Here is a 15348-nt window from a genome sequence, read left to right as displayed (position 1 = left end):
AATATAAGTTCTAATTGTGTAACATCTTTGCGCGTAACGGAAGCTTCACAACTAATTGTAAAGAATAAGCCAGAATGGTCTTAGTTACTTGAAGCAAATACAGATTTCTGGGTTTTTAATTAAATTCATTTTAAGATCATTTATGAGGGAAAAATAAATCAAAACCCACTCAAAATGAAAGATTTGTATCTAAGAAGCTGAGTTGTTTTGCTGAGTCCTGGTCTGCTTCTACAAATTATTTTAAAGTACAATCCTCAACCTGAATGTGATAATACAAAAAGAGGATCAATACAGACACATTAAATAGGAAACATTCCTTTTCAATTTTTATATCCCTACTTAAATTCCATCCTATTTTCCTAACTGTTCAGTCATTTTAAAACGTATCATGTCTTCCAACTAACAACTAGCCAACATTTAATAACATAATGTGGTTAATATAGTTTACAAATCTGGGGCAGTGTCCACTCTATCATAGCTATACAAATTTTTTAAATTCCTTTTACCATTATGGCTCCTCACCACTCTCCATGTAATGTTCAGCAGTATTAGTAATTATGGTCTTATTTCCTCACAGTCATCGAGACTAATAAAGATATTGACATTCAAAAATAGTTATTGTAAATTTACCAAGTATAAAAGTACTAGAGTATGCACTGGGATTGAAAGATGATTAAGATATACTTTCTTTGAGGATTTCTAGATATCATTTCTCAACTTGGGACATAGGTAAAATAACACAAAATTCAACATCTACGTTGAAATTACATCTCAAAGTGAACAGACTGAGAGATTGAGAAATTTGGACTTAACATGTATTTCTTCAGTCATCCACCACATCTTGCAGAATTAACTTAAGAGTAGAAATTAGTTCTACTTAAAATGGGAACAAATAAGGCTATACTCTTAAGTTACCAATGCTAATATTTTTAATGTGGAAGAAATAAAAGATTACAAACATACCTTCAATCAAGCAAAACATGTCAAAAATTTCTATACACCTCAAAAAATGGAGAGATTTTCAGGACTTACAAAGATTACACAGTTCACATTCCATAGTTGTTTTTCAAAGATCTACAAATCAGATTTGAAAATAAACCTGCATATAAGATACAAAACATGAAGTTTCCTTCTAAATGACCAATTTTTAAAAATACTTTGTCATAACTGAGTAAAATAATTTTATAGTTTTCATCTAACTCATCTATTATTTTATTTTCCTCCATTGTTGTTCGACATAAACATTAAAAGTAATGACTCAAAGTCAATCTGAACTTAATAGTCAGAGCTATTAATATTTGCTCTGATACCAACTAGTCAGAGAAAATTAGTATAGCCTGGCAAAGTCTTTGCCAGTGCTTTGCTGCATCCAAAGAGAGTAACAATAACATTGTTTCTCTGGGTGGTGTTCTAGTGGAATGTTAGCGTAGTAGTAGCAAAGGAGAAGAAGAGAACACACAACAGTTAAACAGTTCTGTTAAACTATTCTGTTCTGTTAAACAGTTAAACAGAACTAAAACTGTTGTCTCTACAAAGAAGCAATATCATCTTTCTATCATATCTATCCATCTACCCATTTATACATCTATCTTTGTCTTTTTACTGTATCCTAGGGCTACAGTTTAGTAATTCTATGTATTTCCACTGGGGCTATACTTTTTTTTTAACCTCCCCGCCATGGGGGGGCTATACTTTTAAATATACAAACACACAAACCTCCTTCACAGACTGTTAGCCACTGAGGAATTCTCATTTAACATATGTGTGGCAGAAGAGGAAAATAAGTGGGGAAGAAAGGAGGGAGGGAGAGAGGAAGGAATGAAAAAAGATTCAAAATGGTAGTCAAAAATTAAAAAGAAAAGAACTCTTTGGTCATCTTTAGAGAATTGAAAACAAACTCAATCTGAAAACTGGTAAATAAAGGAAACCTAGCATTTGGCCTTTCCTGTATAAACTGTACTGGATAGTAACAAAAGACTTGATAAGATAAAGTTCCTCTTTATAGAAGTCCAACTAATAAATAAAGGAATGATGAAATTCAAAGAACACTATTTTGCAACCCCTAATAAAATAATGGATCTAGGCAAAAACCATCAATGGCTGCTGTGACCACTAGGTAAAAAGTTTGTAGGAAATTTTACACTAGATGGATCAGGCTGACAATATTTGAGCCTGTGAACTAAAATAAAATCTTAAGCCTCTCAGCTGACTGAATGGACACCCTCTTGGCCAAGGGGACCCCAGAAAAACCCTCAAGCTGAGTTGCTGGCCATGAGAAGGGAGGTCAGATACACCTGGTCATGCCCCCCTCCCTTCTAGGAGATATCCTTTGTAACAATAAGATGCTAAATCATTAACAGGCTTAAGGTTATACAAGACAAAGCTTAAACCACATCGACAGACCATCAATTTACTTAACAGATCAGCTGAATTTTGGTAACTGTGCAGTGGCCTTTAGACAAAGCTTCATTTTTTTTAACCAATTACAAATCTTTAAACCTACCTAGAACCTGGAAGCCTCTCCCCTCACTTTGAAATTTGAAATATCCCACCATTCCAGGCCAAACCAATGTACCATACATCCTCCACAGTACACCCTCCACATATTGACTTAGGGTCTTATGTGTAATTCCTGGCTCCACGAATGTATAAAACCAAACTGTAACCCAGATACCAGAGGCACATTTTCTCAGGCTATGTGCTCTAGGCCTGTCACACACACTTGGCTCAGAATAAACCTCTTTAAATTATTTTACCGAATTTGGGTCTTTTTCCATTAACAAGTCCAGGGATCAATCTTATCACCACGAAGAGAGACAATCAGACATTATGTGTCTTGTGATATGATGCAAAAGGATACACAATAATCTATAAAGTATTCTTTCAAAAAAAATTTAAACCCAAGTCTGAGCAAGCCTCTGGATTTCACTACAAACTCCTAAAAAATAGAAGGGACAGAGGAACATATTAAATGACACCACAGAGATGCAGTCAGCAAAATTCGAAATCCGAAAAATTCTGCAGGACAAACCAACCTAGTTTATTCAACAAATAAATTAAAAGGGAGGAAAAAAGACACGAGAGAAATAACCATAGAGTAAAGGTGACTGAAGAAACATATTAAATTCAATATGTAAGCCTTGTTGAGATCTTGATTCAAACAAATCAACTGTACAAAAAACAAACCCTTTATGAGACAATGGGAAAAACATGACTACCAACTGGATATATAATTACATTAAGAAATTATTAATCTTATATGTAATAATAGTATTCTGGTGATATTAAAACAAAAATATGTCCCTATCTTTTAGAGGTACATATATATGCATACACACATACATTTACAGATAAAATTGATATGTACTCGATATGCATTAAAACAGTTTCAGTGAAAGGTGAAGAAAGCACTGGTATAAATGAAATAAAACTGGCCATTTATTTACCTTTGAAATGATGTGATGGATGTATGAGGTTCATTATACTACATGCATCACTGAACAGAGGTATGTTTTGAGAAATACGTCATTAGGTGACTTTGTCATTGTGTGAAAACCATAGAATGTACTTACACAAATCTAGATTGGTATAGCCTACACACCTAGGCAATATGGTATATCAATTGCTCCTAGACAATAAACCTGTACCGCATGTTACTGCACTGAATACCTTAAGCAAATGTAACACAATGGTAAGTATTTGTGTAACATATGTAAACACAGAAAAGGTACAGTAAAAATACAGTATTATAAACTTATAGGACCACCATCATATATATGATCTGTTGTTGCCCAAAACATCATGGGATGCCTGACTATACTCTATTTTTACATATATTTTTAAGTGGCCATTATTAAAAGTTTGAGAGAAAAAAGAATTGTCCATTTTACACTATTAATCACTGAGGCGCTCTTATTTAACATGATTGAGCCCACCATTCCAGGTGCTAAAGATATAGTATAATAGGGGAGATAAGCATTTATTTTAAAAATCCCTACAACATAGCAACTGACAAGTGAAATTGTTACATAACTGCTAATACAGAGGAAAAATTCATTAGAAGCATATAATTCCAGAGATTTGCTAATAATAGTTGACAAATATGAACATAAACAATAAGCAAATGATGTACTTAATGGGTTTTTGCGGGTCACTTGGTTTTTGTTTTTTTTGGTTTTTTTTTGATAATCATCTCCCATTCTTTCCTCTTATGATCCATAGCTTTCCAGTATTACCAAAGTAGTAAGCTAAAGTAAAAACATTACCTACTTGCTTCCTCCTTTCCGTACAAACATTGGTTTTATGTTGTTTGGCAATTTTTGGTTTCCTTTTGTTTTAGGAAGGCTTAAAGTCAATGTGTTACAAAGACATTCAGCCACTGCCCTCTTTTTAAATTTCTACTATAACAAGAAGCATAAAGTAAAAGAAATTTGAGCAAAGTAAGAAAAAAATTAAAAACAATTGCTCAAGAACTTTTCATGAAATCACAGATATTAAAAACACAAGTAATGATAAACTACTAAATTTAAAATTGGTATATTATCCTAGCCCAATAAATATTGTTCATTTCCTATAACTAGAAACTAAATGACAAGGAATTATAGACTTCTTTTAATACTTAGTTTGAAATCTCATATTTAAAAAATTAAACTATTATAAATATCGATACCTACTTCTATACATGTACATTTATAAGCAATGACTTAAATATTTCAAATATGTACAGTGGTCCTCTATCATTTTTTCGTAAATTTATATTTTAAAGGATATTTTACACTGTCAAAATATTAAAACTCTCTCGACTAACATTTCATTATAACTGACCAATGAATAAGAAACACAAGAAGTATATATGAAAGATATGTATTATGTACAGAAATTAACAAATATTACTTATAAAATGAGCCATTCCATTTCATGAAAAAGAGGCCAGTCACTATTTCTACATCACAATAGAGAGGAGTAAATAACATTTTAGATATTAGGCAGAAAAAATAAAGCACTGTATAACAGAAATAGAATTTTGATCACATCACCTAGTTCCCCAGGGAGGACTTTCAAGTTTAAAAAAACATGAGGGGGGGGGGGAGAAATACATAGAGCAGTTGTAAACCCCTTATAAAGCTCATACTGAGAGGTAGGATTAAATATACAGCAATTTGTTAGAGAATAAACATGTCAGGTGCTATTCTATGTATCTGTTCTGATTTGGGGGACCTATTTACTGCAGGTTGAATAGCCCTAATCCAAACATTCGAAATCCAAAATGCTTCAAAATCTGAAACTTTTTGAGCATCAACAAGATGCTCCAAAGAAATACTCATTGGAGCATTTTGGATTTCAGATTTTCAGATTAAGGATGCTGAATAGGTAAGTATAATGCAAATATTTCAAAATCCAAAAAGTCAAAAATCAGAAATACTTCTGGTCCCAAGTATTTTGGATGAGAGATACTCAACCTGTAGGCATTATAAAAAAAAGAAAGAAAGAAAAAAAGAAACTGGAACTGAAGTACTCAATACTAGTTGCTTATAAACAAAAGAATAAATTACCGAGACCCAAACATGGGGCACATAGTCCTAGGTCAGACAAGGCCCAGAACTCTGATTTCAAGTCCTATATTCTTTTCATTACACAAAACTCCTTTCCCTCTCAATGATGTGTTAATTAGACCATTATTAAAACAACATGCATTTACTGAAGACATTGGGCAGGCAGGTCAGGTGTGCACATCCCAATCTGCTTGTCCAGTGACATTAGAACTTGGGAGTAGAGCCACTACTCCACTTATCCAAAGTCACGTTTCCAGGCGGCACAAGGTCTAAAAGAACCCACACCTTTTCACTCCTAATCGCACATGCTTTGCCTTTCTAGAAAAACAAAGTTCTCTCTAAAGCTCAAACCCTCAGGTAAATGTGTTTTCTACACAGATACCAAAGACTAATTTGGCTGTTGTTCCCCAAAGATTTTGTTCATAGGCATTCCAGGCTAGTCTTCATTTTCTGGGCCCATAATACCCTGTACAGTTCCATCAATCTAAGACCACAACCTGTGAAATTGGCATGTTTCAAATTCATTTCATAAAGTCCTTTCTTTCTCAACTGTTAAGTGACCTAAAAAGTACCATTTGACTAAACTTCACATCCAGATCATTAACACCAATGTGTGTTAGTTCAGAAGTAAGCATATTAAACATCCATTAAATCCATTATGTTGTTTTTAGAAACTTTTTCAGGTACACTTATAATCCTTAAAACTTCATTTATATTCTAACACAATCTTGACTCTCATCAAATCATAAAGACTTGGAGAGAGTAAATTTTGTCATGCAAATACTTTACATGTAGACATAATACCACACTACACAAGATATATATTTTTCTCTAAAATGATGAGAAATATTACTTGGTTTTTCTCTATCTTCCTAATACACTCTCTTTAAACTATATCCAATCCTCAAAATAACTTAAAGAAATCCATTATAAAATGAACCCAATCAAAGCAAACTCAAAATGCCACACCACCAAAGCAGCAAATCACTAATAGAATTTGCTCCAAGGAACTGTTGCAGAATAGTAAAAACAAACAAACAAAAAGGACCTGTAAAAAAGTACCATATTATAAGGGTAGTATATTTCAGAACACAAATTATGTTAATATATATTTCTAAACTTAAAAAACACATGATTACTAAAAATAATTAAATGACAACCAAGCAATAATTTCAAATAGCAAAATAGTAAAAGTGTCATCTCTTTACCGAATGCCAGTTATTCATTTCTGTCAACAACTGGCCTGTAGGAGTCACAAATAAATGGGAACAGTATCTATCTAAAAAATATTCTGAGAAACTTACCATCATTTTGGCTCTTGCCCTTCATCTCCTCCTTCCATGACAGAATGGTGTTCAGGGGAACATAGTCCCTTAGGTATTCTTTACGTCTCTCTTCTAAGGTCATCTTCAGTAAACGTTCTTGCAAAATAAAAGCAGAATCTCCATTTGTATTTAACTTTTAAGCACATGAATTATTTTATACTTTAAATATTATCTACATTAAACTAACCAAAGTCTTGGTATAGTCCTGAGAAATAGCAAAAGGCAAATCCAATGACTGTATATTTTAGAGTGTTAAAAGATGTCAAACTCCATATTAGCAGGGGGAAAAAAAATCAAAGCCGGATGAAAAAGACTCTCTTATGATAATCCAAAAAATAAGTAAATCCATTTACTCTTTCAATCGACATCTACTTACAGTCTACTATGTGCCAGGTAATATGTTTATACACTGCAGGTACAAAGGTAATCCTTAACCTTCAGGAGTTCACAGGACAAAAGAGGAAATGGATAAGATACAAAATAACATCTATATAAATAAAATATAAAATGCTAAGACAGGTATGTACAAATAGTGACAGCACAAAAAGGTATCCACCAAGATATGTTCTCAATTCTACAATGTCATCAACAAAAAAAGTACACTTTCAATTTAATTATAACTTTGTGGAGCATTAAATATACATCTTGATTATAAGATTAAAATATAAAAAAAGAATTGCATTTTAGAATTAATAGTGGGTGTCATTTATAAAGAATTTTTTTATAAAGAATGCATCAGGTATTTCACATGTATAATCTCACTGAAAGCACCTTCCCAATAACTCATAAAATTGATCGTATTATTATCCCACTTTTGCAGATAGGAAAATGAAGCACAGCAAAGTTAAGTAGTTTGCCCAAAGTAAGAGACCTTTCAAATAATAAGCCAAGATTAAAATACAGATATCCCCATTATTCAGAGACTACAGCCTATGGTATTAGCCACCATACTGTACTATATTCTCAGGAAAAGCTCCTCAAGAAAGGTGATATGTATGCTGGTTCACGAAGGATATGCAGAATTTTGGCATGAAGAGGTAAAATGTAAGGACATTTCAGACTTAACAACAATGTAAATAAAGGAGATATGAATACTATAGTTTAAATGAAGCTACAAGATGTGGCATGAGAAGAGGAGTGGGCACATAAGTGAAAAGTAGCTGGAAACATAAGGCAAAACAAAACTGTACAGGGACTTGTATGCCATGCTGGGCAGTTTAACCTTTATCCTATAGATTAGGCTACTATAAGATTATGCATATCCCAGAAGGTACACAAAATGATCCACTAGAATGCAGAAAAAAATGTAAGAAATTCCATTTATATTTATTTTTAATCTAAAGAAACAAGGAAAAAATTAATATTTACTAATAGTCAATATAGAAACTGACACTTGCACGGTCACTCAGTCTGGATGTCTGCTGTCATATAACATATATTTCACCATAGGCTTCCACAATGTAGAGAGATTGACAGTTGTATTCTCATACTCTTCAATTCTCTTTCAGCACATTGCAAGGTATCATAGTTTAGGTGAATGGATCTAGTTTAAGGTAATCTAACTCTCACAAAATAATCACTTAAAAGATTCTTTCAAAGAAATAAACTGCAGAAGTATTAATGTAAGCACAAGCGAACAAGAAATGGAGAACCAACATTTTTTCCACTCCTAGAACTAGCGTTTCTTCAGCCACATTAGGAGAGAAAACTATATATATTTTAATCAGAGGTGAAATATTCAAATCACGTTACTCAACTGTCAAAAAATTGAGTTTAAGATGCCTATGAAAGATCAAGAACTTGAAATCAAGGATCTGGAACTCAGAAGAGAAGTCTAGCCTAGAGATTTTAGAAATTATAACTTAAACTTCTGGTCCTAGAGGAAAGAAGAAGGGAGGAAGGAAAGAAGGCAGAGGATCAAACCTCAAAAAAACATTTAGCAAGTAGGCACAAATAGGAGAACAATGAAATAAAACTTAGTTATCACCGTGGGCCTCATCAACTGAGTCACCAACAGCACTGAAAAGACAGCAAAGTAGTTTAACAGAACTATTTGGGTTCTAATCTACATTATTATGCAAATCTGTGTGATACTGGGTCGGTTAATCTCTTTATTTTTCAGTTTCCCTTTGAGGTAAGCCAGGTAGGTACTATTTCCAACTTATAGATAAGGAAACTAAGACAAAGAGGTCAAATAACTTATCTAAGGGCCCACAGCTAGTTAAGCAATATAAGTAGGATTCAAACCCAGGCAACTGGTGTTCAAAGCTCTTGACCCCACAATATACTAACTCATACAGTTTCCTACCTCATAGGGTTGTTGTGAGAATTAAGTGAGATAACCCATGTAAGACACAAAGAATAGTGCTGTGCACATAAATAGGGCTTAAATAATAACTATTCTCATATTAATACCATCATCATTGTTACTACTAAATGACTTTAAGAACATTAGTTTCATTAGACTATAACTAAAATCTGGACACTATGAGGAACTAAGTGAAAAAAGGAAAGTGATAAAAGCAACTCCAAGGTGAAGCCCTGTGGAAGAAAAGCTACTTTAAGGTGGATCAGACTTGAGCACTGTTACAAGCACTGGAGAGGAACCCAAAGACACCAAGAAATTAAACATACCCAAGAGTGAATAAATGATGGCACAAGATCTCAAAGAATACAGAAGATGGGATAAAGAGCACAAGCAGAGAGGTTAATCTTAGAAATGAGCAAGAAAAGTGCTCCCTCTCTGATAGGAAAAAAGCCAAAAGAACATGTAAAGGAAAAGATCAATGAGATTATGGAAGAGGATGTTAGGGCTGTTCACATTATATGGCATTTATTTTCTCCATGACTTAAAAAGGCAATGTCATCTGTTTAGTATAGGGGGATCAGGTCTTAAGTGGAATAGGAAGCTTGAAGGGAATGGTAGACTTGGAATTATCATACAAAAGCAGAAAAAGGAGATGACTATCAGTTGCCAAAGCACTACTATAAAAACTCAGATCACGAATATGGAATTACTACAATATTACTGAGCAGGTTAAAACGACATTATGAAGCAATATATAGGTTCTATAATGTCAAAGATAACATATATGAATGCAACCTGGCCTCTGGCATTCCATTTATTTAAAAGTTTAAGTGTGAACTCTTAGAATAAAAAGAAGATCAACTGCAAAACAATGAGATAAATTTAAGTTGCGATACACATAATGAAAATGCATATAAGTGGTTCTGAATTAGAGCTCAAAATATTACATCAATAATGTTTACTTAACATATGTGGACTTAATAATTACTTAGTTATTTGTTTAAAAAATGAAGCATACTGAAGGCCACAGACATATGCAGTTTTTTTTGGCATTACATAAAACTTTTCTTTAAAGGATGCTTCACCTTTACAATGAATCCTTTCTCTGTGAACTAAGCATATAAGCAGGCAGACCTACTTATTAGATGATATACTGAATTAAAAATATGTTTATAGAATACCTTGACATTTCAATGAGGTGGGTAGATTTTCCTTCAAAGGACAGCTATAAAAATACTATACCATCAGCTCTCCAGTGGGATGAAAGGAAAAAGGTCATGCATCCCATCAGCTTCTTTAATACTAACTACTGTACCAGAAGTCCTTAGCTCTTCCTTGGCAATACTGCTTACATTTAAATATCCCCAAAATAGACATCCTGATAAAACACATTCATTAAAGTTTTCAAATCATAATCATAACTTTTTCCTTTAACATTAAACTTCATGCACAAATAACTAGTTTTGGATAAGAGAAAAATCACTTAGTTTTGAATAATTACTTTGTTAATTGCCTTCTTTAACTGTGCATTTGCTTTATTTAGAAAATATTAATGTGGTCATATTTTCCCCATTAGAAGAAATAGAAGGAAAAAATAGACATTAAAAAAGCATTCTAAAATGCCTGCTGTAACAGTCCAACTGTGTAGATGTTAAATGAAGGAACCATTATAACACTGTTACTTCAGGAACACTGTTCTACTATGCCAGAAAAATAGTTAAGTACTCACTATAATTTCATTAATGATTCCTGTTACTGAAAACAATGGTTATGCCTTCCACTATTTTGCCCTCATTATCATCAATAATATAAAGCTAACACTTCAAGACCATCAATAAAAATGGGCATAAATGATTTTTCAATGCTCACAAGGTGAATGCTTGCTGAAAGTGTGTTGAAACTAAAGTAACTGCTACTGCAAAGACAAAATTCTCTTACACTACTTTATACATCAGGCTATTATTCTTAACAGCATTTGTTTTGTGAAACTAGAATTGTTAGCTGTCTATATGCCCATAATCATTAAAAATATAATCAAATGACATATAAGCTAATGTTTTAATATTTTGAAGACCATTTTAATTATGTTGTTCAGTTATGTTAAATCATTCTGCAGTTAATTTGAAAAAAAAAAATTCCCTAAAGATCTCCTTCCTCATGCATTGTTGGAAGTAGGCCCAATATAGAGGATTTTTTTCCCCACATTAATTCCCTTTCTTTCCTCCACTGTTTGGCCTTCGTGTTCATGAAGGCCAGGATTTATTTGCAGTAAAAATCTACAGGTTTTAAAGACCGATTATCAAGGAAATCAACTTTCAACCTAGTCATCCTTTTATCCTTCTTCTGTAAAGAAGATGTGATATTCAGTAGAAGGGTGCACTACCCTCACCCGACCTCACCTTTGATACACAAATTTAGTGTATCTTAACACTAGCAATGCAAGTACTTTTTGCTGTATTTCTGGAAAAGGCTAAGGAATGAAAGAAAAGAGGGATGAAAAGGAAGGGAGGGATGCCAGTCAAGTTTTACATCAGAATATAACCTAACTGTGATGGGGTGGAGGGGGAGAGAGCGACAGATGAGGGGGACGGGGGTCTGGATCGCAAATTTCTGTTTCTTAAAGCAATCAGTGCCACTGTCAATCTAGCCTACTTGGATGAACCTTGATATGCACAAAATTCAGGGATGGGTTCATTCACAGAGTGACATTAGTCACAGTCTTACTCTGTGCAACTTCAGACCATGAATGGGGATGGAATATAGAGAAACACACTGTTGGGAGAAAAGCCCATTCAGACTCCTCTGAAGGCACTTATCCTCACGGACAAAACGCTCGTTTTAGGTTTCCCCTGGAGTTCCAGGTTTCAAAACTCACTGCGGCGGCGAAGAAGAGTGACCCAGAAAGGGGTAAACACCCCGAAAATGGGGACACTTAGCCAGTCTGGGGGGAAAGGAATAGGGTGCAGGGGGCGCAGCAGCAGCTGTAGCCTGAGTGCCCACCGGCGCGGGACACCCTAGCTGGGCGTGCCAAAGTCCCAGCTGGGGTTCACTGAAACTTGTGCCGCGCCCGGGGCTGCTGCGCGTGGCTCCACGCCGCGAAAGAGGCGAAGGCAGCCCCGCCTAGGGAGAAGGTGACCGGGCACAGAGGGTGGCAGAGAGGGGCGTGCGCCCACACGTGCGCGAGCTGCAGGTGCCCGGGGGCGGCGCGTGCACGCCGCTGTGCGCGCGCCTGTGCACACACGGACACCGGAGGGAGGCGGCACCGGCCGGGAGGGCGCGAGGCGGGAGCTCGGGCTGAGGGCGCCGCGACACACACAGCTTGACCCCCGCCCCCACCCCAACCCCACATCCCCCGCACCCCCAGGACTCGACGGGCCGGTTACCTTTCTCCTCTCTCCACACCTTTTTCTTCTTGTTGCTGGGGTACATGTTGCCGTGGGGGTGGCTGGCTTTAAGCTGCAAGTTCCCCAGGCTCACGGGCAAACAGGGTGTGTGTGGAGTGGGAGGGCTGGGAGGGGGCACTCGGAAGGGAAAAAGTGAAAGAGGTTCCGCGTCCCGCGCAGCTCGCCGCTCTCCAGTCGCCGCCCTCCTCCCTCAGCCTGCGCTCGGCTCCGACTCCCACCCGCCTCAGCCCCGCGGCCGCCGCCACAGCAGCACCTCAGAGCCTGTCAACTAGGTCACGCCTCGCGCTAACCTAACACCCGCGCAGGCCCCGCCTCCCAGCCGTTAGGCAGCGCCGCGTCCCATTGGCTGCACCACCCGCCGCTCTCCGGGTTCTGGCCACGCGCGCCCCGACTTTGGCCTCAGGGCGCACGCGCAGGCGCAGGCTCGGGCCCGACGCCGAAGACGCTGGGGAGCTGGAGGGGGCGGAGCCAGGGCGCGAGGGGGCTGGAGATGCCTCTCGCCGGGGGCGGGGCGTGGGGCTGACGCCTGGGAATGGAAGGAGGTGTCCCGCGCTTCCAGCTGGCTTCGCAGCGCTGGGAGGACCTGAGGGCGTGTTCTGTAGGTGCGCCAGGTGACAGGGGAGCAAGCCCGGGAACAGCTGCCTCAGGGACTCGAGGATGTGCAAGTGAAAGGAGACGTGCAACACGAATTGTCCGTACTCGCTCTAACTGCCCGTCTGAACGTATTTTACTACATAATCTGAAGCTTTCCTCTTGGTGGGCAGATAAATTAGACCAAAGGAGTGAAAGTATTGAGAAGTGGTTCCAGACCATATGCAAGCGGCTCCTCAACCTTGTAAAAAATACAAATTTCATTGGCATTCCGGGCTGCTCAAGAGTTTTTAGAACCAGGAAGTTGTAGGCAACCAAAATGTTATATTGGAAACAGAAGTCTTACATCAAAGCAAATCCAAATAGATGCTAAATTTATTGCATTTCTAAATATCAGACCATCTACAAGGCTGACTTAGTGGATGTGGTAAATCCACATTTATTTGGCAATTCAGGTGCTGTGTTATATGTATTGGGCAAATAATTATGTGGAACACATTTTTTATTTATTAATTTTTTGAGCCAAGGTCTCGCTCTGTTGCCCTGGCTAGAATGCAGTGGCATCATCATAGCTCACTGCAAACTCAAACTCATGGGCTCAAGTGATCCTCCTGCCTCAGCCTCTGGAGTAAGTGCAACTGCAGGTGCCCACCACCACCACCCGGCTAATTTTTCTATTTTTGTAGAGAGAGGGGTCTCCAGGTCTTGCTATGTTGCTCAGGCTGGTGTGGAACTCCTGGCCTCAAGTGATCCTTCCTAGCCAAAGTGCTAGGGTTACATGTGTGAGCCACCGTGCCTGGCCCAGAACATATTTCTTTAAAATAATAAAAGGGAAAAAGAAGAAGAGGGGGAGGCCCACTAAGGACTGTAAAGAATGGAATGCTTTGAGTAATAGGACACTCTCATAAGGATGATTCGTAACATAGTAAGATAATTTTTATTATTATCTCTGCTATTTTTCTTTTAGTGCGGTGAGATATGTAAAAATTTATTTAGTTAAGAGAAAGAGAGAAGGCTTCAAGAAGTGTCATTTGAACTAGTAATAAAAATATGCACTCATTTATTGGCAATGGAAATAAAAGGAGGGCTTTGATTCAAGAGACATTACCAAGATAGAATCAATAAAAATTGGTAATAGAATAGATTTTGGGAGAAAAGAAGATGAGGGTTTAGTGGGATGGTTAAGGAGGAGAATAGCAATATTAATAATATTAGGCAATACGGGAGCAGTTGCAGATTATGTGGGAAAGATACTGAGTTCTTATTTAGAAATACTAAATGCAAGGTGTCTGCTGGAAAGTGCATCATATTGGGCACCTTCCCTTCAACAAGGAAGCTGTTTACGCTCCAGTCTAGCACCAGTCCTTCCACCTGTGCTTTCTTTGGAACATTACTCTATTGATCATACCTTTTATCATGTCAACCCAAAGAACTGGAACTTTTATTGTGTTAAGGCACTGGTATTTAGATGACATTTGTTTCAACATTTAATATTAATCACTCTGACGAAATACCATTATCATTCAAAAGTGTTAAATATTTAATGTCTCAAAAGTACCTGAAATGTACCATGTACCAAACTGAGCTCATGATCCTTCCCCCACACTTGGTATTCTTCTACTTTTTCCTATTTCTTTGAATGGCTCCATCACTCATTCAGTTGGTGTCAATCTGCAAACCTAAGCACCATCCCTAGTACCTCTATAACTTAACTCTCATATCAAATGAATTGGTATACTGTTTAGTTTTATCCCCTGTATAAGTCTGGAATCACTTTACATCCCAAGAGCACTGCAGTAAACTCAGTCTGAATTTAACTGAACCACTGCAAAAACTTCTACTGGCCTTCATGTCCACTTTTGTACCTCTTCTGTCCATTCTCCATACCGCATCTAGAGTTATCTTGTCAAATGTGATCATGTCATCTCACTGTTGTAAATCATTTCATGACTTTCGGGTGGTCTTTTAATGGATTGAATTGTGTCCTCCACAAAATTCATATGTTGAAGGCTTACCCTCCAACGTGACTAAATCTGGAGATAAGTTATTTAGAAGGTAATTAAGGTTAAATGAGATCATAAGGGTGGGACTCATAGGACTGTGACCTCATTAGAAGAGGGCAATCCCTCTCTCCCTCCACCTTTCCCTGCCGTGTGAGGACATGGAAA

At 37.1% G+C, this 15348-nt stretch overlaps 1 protein-coding gene across 1 annotated transcript in view; it reads right to left on the bottom strand.

Annotated features, from left to right (window-relative positions):
* The window catches only part of MACROD2 (MACRO domain containing 2), a 2082072-nt gene extending 2069458 nt beyond the window's left edge, over positions 1-12614 (bottom strand). The window contains 2 exon segments of the mRNA XM_012640501.1: positions 6857-6973; positions 12569-12614. Coding sequence (XP_012495955.1) covers positions 6857-6973; positions 12569-12614 — 163 coding nt within the window.
* Between the last annotated feature and the right edge of the window lie 2734 nt (positions 12615-15348).

The sequence above is a fragment of the Propithecus coquereli genome, unplaced genomic scaffold (genome assembly GCF_000956105.1).
Source record: "Propithecus coquereli isolate 6110/MARCELLA unplaced genomic scaffold, Pcoq_1.0 Scaffold153, whole genome shotgun sequence".
Lineage (NCBI taxonomy): Eukaryota > Metazoa > Chordata > Mammalia > Primates > Indriidae > Propithecus > Propithecus coquereli.
Note: the sequence above shows the minus strand (reverse complement) of the source record. Positions and strands in the feature narration are given on the sequence as shown.